This window comes from Trichechus manatus, unplaced genomic scaffold (assembly GCF_000243295.1).
Source record: "Trichechus manatus latirostris isolate Lorelei unplaced genomic scaffold, TriManLat1.0 scaffold00044, whole genome shotgun sequence".
NCBI classification, from domain to species: Eukaryota; Metazoa; Chordata; class Mammalia; order Sirenia; family Trichechidae; genus Trichechus; species Trichechus manatus.
Window position 1 is genome coordinate 15,445,516 of NW_004443980.1, and position 6,147 is coordinate 15,451,662.

The window sequence follows — 6,147 nt, forward strand, 5'->3', positions numbered from 1 at the left end:
CCTGAAGCCCTTGGAAATATTTGGCTAGACAGGAATAACAGGAATTATAGGGAAGGGTAAATAGTTTTTTTCCTCTCTCTTTGTATATATGACCTTATAACTCTAGAATATGTGTGTGTGTGTGTGTGTTTTAACCTTCTATTATATACGTTTTCAGATACAAACACATAAATTGGAGAAATTGGTATAATGAATCTTCCTACATGCACCCATACCAGCACTGAAAAATACCAATATTTTATCAATCTGTTTTCATATTCCCACCCCTCCTGTTCTTTTCCTAGAATATTTTAAAGCAAATCCTAGGCATCATGCCATTTCACCCATAAACTTGAGTGTTTTTTTAATACCAACATCCCTGATATGCTGAGAGCTCATTGGGACTATGTCTTCTTTACCTTTGGCCTCTAGCTCCTAGAGGAGTTATTGACAGCTTGTAAAACTCTACGGATGTTTGCTTGATAAATGAACAACCTAGACTTGGCTTTCCTCCACTTTTTGGTAGATGCTCAATAAATATTTGTTTAGTGAATAAACAAGGGCAGAAATTTTATAGAATGCCTGATATATATGAAGATGCACACATTTTTTTTTTAAAAAAACCAACAAGTATTTGTAATAATTGGATGAGATTTCCCAATACTTGATGTCTCACAGGTTTAATATTGCCATGAACAATAATTATCTGAACTAGTTCAAATAAATAGAACTTGAAAGAAGGCTTAATTCTGGTACTCAGATTATTTGTGGATGTCTGACTATAGGTAACGTCATGAAAAGCAATTTGCAGATTCTTCAAACACATGACAAATCCTTTATTACTGTGCTTATAAGTGACACGGTTTACAGAAATCCAAATGTAATTAAATAACATTGACTTGAAATCTACCACAGACTCAAGATACACAAGTTATACTTGGCAAGGCAAAACTTCTCAAACACTAGATTGTTTCAGGTGAAAGGTGATTTCCATTAAGTAATTCCAACAATTTTTTTTTTGTCTTACAGACAGTTCCTTTGGCAATAACTTCCACTTTAGCTTTTATTATATAAAAATATAACAAAATTTAATTATATACAAACATTACATTACACAATGTACAGGTTAAAAACACTAAGAAAATGGCAAGCCACAAGTGAAATTAAAATCCATAGCATGATAAGAAAAATTAAATACTGCACACATTTCATAAAAATTACATTAACTACTTTTGTTTGTTTGTTTGCAAATACCAAACAGTACCAACGTGATTGGAAACAGCTTCCAACAACTTCATTTTAAGGCACATCTTGCATATTTATATATACAACACTGAAACCGGTCATTTAATTTAGGGGTTTCTCCGAGTGACCTGTATATGTGTGAAGACATGCAGCGTGGGATTAAACATTTTCATTGGCCCCCTTCTTTGGGGACAGGTACCTTCCAGGGGGGGACTGGTAGAGGGGCACGCTGATCTCCTGCAGGTCTGGGAGCCTCCCCGGGCGGGGTGGGGAGAGCAGAGTGACTGTCCTGTCATAGTCCCTGTGTAGCACTTTCTCATAGACGCTCTGTAGCCCCACTGTCTTGGGCAGCTGGGCCTGGTAGTAATTGTCCCTACGCAGGGGGTCCCGAGGCAGGGACGTGCTCTTACAGAAGGTGGACATCTGCGCTGGTGGGTGAGGCGGGGGAGGCGCATTGGGCCCCCCGCAGGAGGGACTCCAGCATCGGTCAGAGTGGCCAAGGATCTTACACTCCGCGGTGCACGCCCACAGTCCTAACATAAAAGCGAAGGAGAAAGAGCATGATGATTATTACTGGGGTTACACACACCTCCGCCTCCATCTTCAGAATGTCACACAGGGTTCAGGGCGGCTGAAAAGAAAAGTGTGTATGAAGATGAACACTGTGACTCGATTTGAAAGGCGCATCGCCTCCTGTGAAAGCACCTTAATAGCTAGCTGGCCCAGCATCTTCTGCAGGAAGCAAAAAAAGTCGGTAAGCAAAATTCCCTTCCTTAGCTGGCTAGCACCACCCCTCCCTCCGCCTAACACGGTGGCAGAGTGCTTTGCTCAAATGGTGAAGCTGCCTCGACTGGATATTTTGAAATTTACTGTCTGAGGCGGGCCTGGCTTCGCAATTTGAGGACTGGGAAAAATTGGGGAGAGAGAGGGAGGCTGCGAACCGAGATGAGAGGAGGGAAGCAAGATGGGAGGGGGAGAACTTGGTGGGGAAGAAGAGTCCTCACCACTCTGCATGTGGTTGATGAGATCCTTTTTCAGAGCGTCCCCACTGATGTCGGAATCGCTGTCGTTGAAATCACTGTCCCCTTTGCCGCTGTCTTTGCCGCTAAACTTCTCTGCTTCTCGGCCAGAGATGGTGTTGAACGAGTGCCCCTTCCAGACAGCCACAGGGGGCGCCGGCTCCTTCCCAAAGCCGGGGGAGGCAACGTAGGGCTGCAGCAGGGAATGGGGTGGGGTGGAAAGTTGGAAAAGGGGAAAAAAAATAAAAAAGTACCATAAATCAAGCGTCTCCTGAGCGCGACCACCCCAAGCCCTCCTGTCCCTTCCCCCAGCCTGTCCGCGGAGCACGGAGATGGGTGCCCAGCCGAAGGAAGGCCTCACCTCGGCGTGCGCGCCGCGGAGCCGCTGCTGCCCCTCGAAGTGACAGGCGCTTTCCCCCGTGGCGCTGCCGCCCTCCGAGCCCGGCACTTCGGCCGCGGCGACCGCGGGTGGGGGCGCGTCGGCCGCGGGGCTGCCAAAGGGCGCTTTGCCGCTGCCAGGGAAGGTGAGCACGTCGAACATGTTGGGCCGGGGCCCGGCTCCCCGGGCGGCCTCCTCCGGGGAGCCGGGAGCCGAGGCTCCGCCGCCCGCCGCCCCGGGCAGCTCTTCCCGGAGGCCCCCCCCTTTGCGCACCTCCTCCTTGCGGCGGTTGCAGGTGGTGGCGATGGCGATGATGGCGGCGAGCAGCAGGGTGCAACTCCCGGCCAGCACGATGATGACGATCAGCGGCGTGTCCCATTGCAGCGCCGGCCCCGACGCCCCGAGCCGAGAGCCCGGCGGGCGGGAGCGCTCCGTGCCCCCTGCACTGCCGGGCCCTTCCGGCCCGCGCTCTCCGCCTGCTGTTACTACGAAGCTGACGGCGGCGCTAGTGGAGAGAGGGGGGCGGCCGCCGTCGGAAACAACCAGCAGCGCTCGAAACACGCGGCCGGGCAGCTCCTGCGAGAGGTCGCCAGTGAGCACGATCTCGCCCGTGCGGCGGCCGATAGCGAAGGCTTCGCGGGGCTCCTGCTGCAGCAGATCGAAGGCCAGCTCTCCGTTGGCGCCGTCGTCCGCATCCCGCGCCTGTACACGCGCCACGGCCGAGTCCCTTGCTGTGCGTCCGAGCACTGCCACTTCCAGGGAGCCGTTGGCGGGCGCCGGGTGCACCAGGACGGGAGCGTGGTCGTTCTGGTCTAGCACCCGCACTTGCACCAGGGCGCTGCTGGAGAGCTGAGGGGAGCCGCCGTCGCTTGCCTGGATGCGCACGTCGAGCTGGCGCAGCGCCTCATAGTCGAAGCTACGCAGAGCGTAGATGGCCCCAGTGGCCGGGTCCACCGAGACGTAGGTGGACACCGCGCCCCCGGCGCGGCCCACCTCGGCTTCTAGCAGCCGGTAGGTGACCTGCCCGTTGCGTCCCAGATCCGGGTCCCGGGCGGCTACCGTGGCCAAGTAGGCGCCGGGAGGGTTATTCTCGCGCACCGACACATCGTAGACCGGCCGCGTGAAAAGCGGCGCGTTGTCGTTCTCGTCGCCCACGCGCACCGTGTAGGGTCGCACGGTGCGCAGCGGGGGCATGCCACGGTCCTCTGCCACCAGCGTCAAGTTGTACTCGGCAATGCGCTCGCGGTCCAGCGACGCCGCGGTCACCACCAAGTAGCTACCCGCGTAGGCTGGCTGCAGCCGAAAATGCTCGTGCCCGTAGAGGGCGCAGCGCACCTGCCCGTTGGCGCCCGAGTCCCTGTCCGAGGTGCTGACCAGCGCCACCAGGCTCTCTCGCGCCGCTCCCTCCGGCACCAGCGAGGTGGCAGCAGCCTCCGGAGCCCCAGACCCCCCCAACGAGGTAGCGTCCGACCCCCCAAGAGCAGCGGCGGCCGTGGCGAAGGGTGAGGCGGCGGGCGCGCCAGGGGCGGCTAGGGGGGTGATGGAGATGTCGGGCGCGTTGTCGTTGACGTCGCGGATGCGCACGATGACCTTGCAGGTGGCGGCGCGGGGCCCCGGGCCGCGGTCCTGCGCCCGCACGTCCAGCTCGTAGGTGTCCTGTCGCTCATAGTCCACGGGCCCAGCCAGGGTGAGGCGACCGGAGCGCGGGTCGAGCCGGAAGAGGCGGCGGGCCTCGGGCGGGGTTCGGGCGCCGAAGGAGAACACCACGTCGCCGTTGGGGCCCTCGTCGGGGTCGGCCGCGTCCAGGTCGAGAAGCAGCGAGCCCACGGGCGCGTCCTCCGCCAGCTCCACCTCGGCTACGGCGCCCTGAGGGAACGCTGGGCTGTGGTCGTTGGCGTCCAGCACGCGCACGCTGAGGGCCGCCGTGGCGGAGCGCGGCGGGCGACCGCCGTCCTGGGCCACCAGCTCCAGGCTGTAGGCGGCCTGGGTCTCGCGGTCCAGCTCCTGCAGCAACACCAGGTCGGCGCACTGGGCGCCGTCCGCGCGCGTCTGCAGCTCCACGCGGAACGGGCTGTGCGGCTCGGCCAGGTGCACGCTCTGCAGCCCGTTGCCGCCCACGTCCTCGTCTACAGGCACCTCCAGGGGAATGCGCGTGCCCACGGCCGCGCCCTCGGACACCTCCACGGGGATCTGGGCCCGGGGAAAGCGCGGCGCGTGGTCGTTAACATCCCTCACCTCCACCTCCACGTGCACCAGCCGGAACTGCTCCTGCGAGAAGCTGACCACGTCGAAGGCCAGCACGCACTGCGGGGCCCGGCCACACAGCCGCTCGCGGTCAAGGCCCGCGTCCCCGACGGTCAGCTGCCCGTCGCCCTCGCGCACCCGGATCAGCGAGCTGTTGAACTGCTTCATCAGGCGGAAGCTTGTGTCTCCGGACACTTTCATATGCAGGTCCTCCGCCAGGATGCCGATGACCGTACCGGGGGCGTCTTCCTCGAAGGTGCTGTATCGCACTGTCTTGCTCTGGGCCACTGAGAGCACCCAGCAGAGACTGCAGAGCTGCAAGAGGAAAAGGCAGGGGCTGCCCCCGCGCTTCCCAGGGCTCATGCTGCCGGCCACAACTGCTATTCCAAAAGGCTGAGCAAGAGAGTCCTCTCTGGTTTGCAGGTCCGGGCGTGAGTCCTAGAAGCCCCGGAGCAGGCTCTTCGCGAGCCTTGTGCGGGAGAAGTCTGCGGGTTGCAGCTCGGCGGCTCCAGCGGGCTCTGAGGACGCGCGGACCCGCCCTCACCCAGCGCCTCTCCCTCCTTTCACAGGAGCTGCGCCGCCGCGCGCCGCCTCCGGCTTTATAGCCGCCGATATGCAAATCGCCCGAGCCCGGCAGCCAATGGCGGCCTCGCCCTCGCGCCGCTCCTCCGCCAGCCTCCGACAATCCCTTTATTGTGGAAAGGCTTAGAGGGGAAAACAAGAGAGGAAAATTAGGGAATCTTTCCTTTGTTTCTTTAACTCCTTTTGCTTTCTCCCTTTTTCCTGTCAGCACCCTGCATGTAGAGGAGTTGGCACAGGGCGCTAGGAGTAAATGGGACCGATGGTTTTGTTAATGGTACCCCTCCCTGCCGGCTGCTTGGACTGAATGAGAAGATCCTGAGGTTTCGCCCCAGTAGCTCGGGCCCCCCACCTGCTGTCTGCATTTTGTATCTCCAAGGCTTCCAAACACTCGCAGCCCCCTCTCCACAGACGCTTATTCTGCCGGGCGAGGTTCTGCTCGTCTTCTCTCCCCGCTTCCCACAGAGCCCGGAATAGCCTATCGATTAAGGAGCCTGAAGGATAAGGGGAAACTGATTTTGTTCAAATTTGTGTATGCAATTGTGTTTTGCTCGTGTGAGCCTCGGTGATCAGAGCTGCCATTTCCCTTTCAGAAAAGAGCCCTGCGATGTGTTAGTATGCATGTCACTGGCCAAATGGCTTTCTTAAGCCCTGGGCGCTAGCACGCAAGGAGAAAAAAAAAAAAAGTTCCAAATAGGATTT

At 57.6% G+C, this 6,147-nt stretch overlaps 1 protein-coding gene across 2 annotated transcripts; it reads right to left on the bottom strand.

Moving 5' to 3' along the window:
* Positions 1–791: 791 nt before the first annotated feature.
* On the bottom strand, positions 792–5,440 carry PCDH8 (protocadherin 8). Of its 2 annotated transcripts, none has more exons than XM_004376625.1 (3): positions 2,896–5,440; positions 2,229–2,436; positions 792–1,757 (listed from the first exon to the last, which is right to left on the bottom strand). In XM_004376625.1, exons 1-3 carry the CDS (start codon positions 5,227–5,229, stop codon positions 1,384–1,386), a joined length of 2,916 nt encoding a protein of 971 aa, XP_004376682.1. In that variant the 5' UTR covers positions 5,230–5,440; the 3' UTR covers positions 792–1,383. The 2 variants fall into 2 exon arrangements, with proteins under 2 accessions (XP_004376682.1, XP_004376681.1); XM_004376624.1 differs by having other exon boundaries at positions 2,605–5,440.
* Positions 5,441–6,147: the final 707 nt, after the last annotated feature.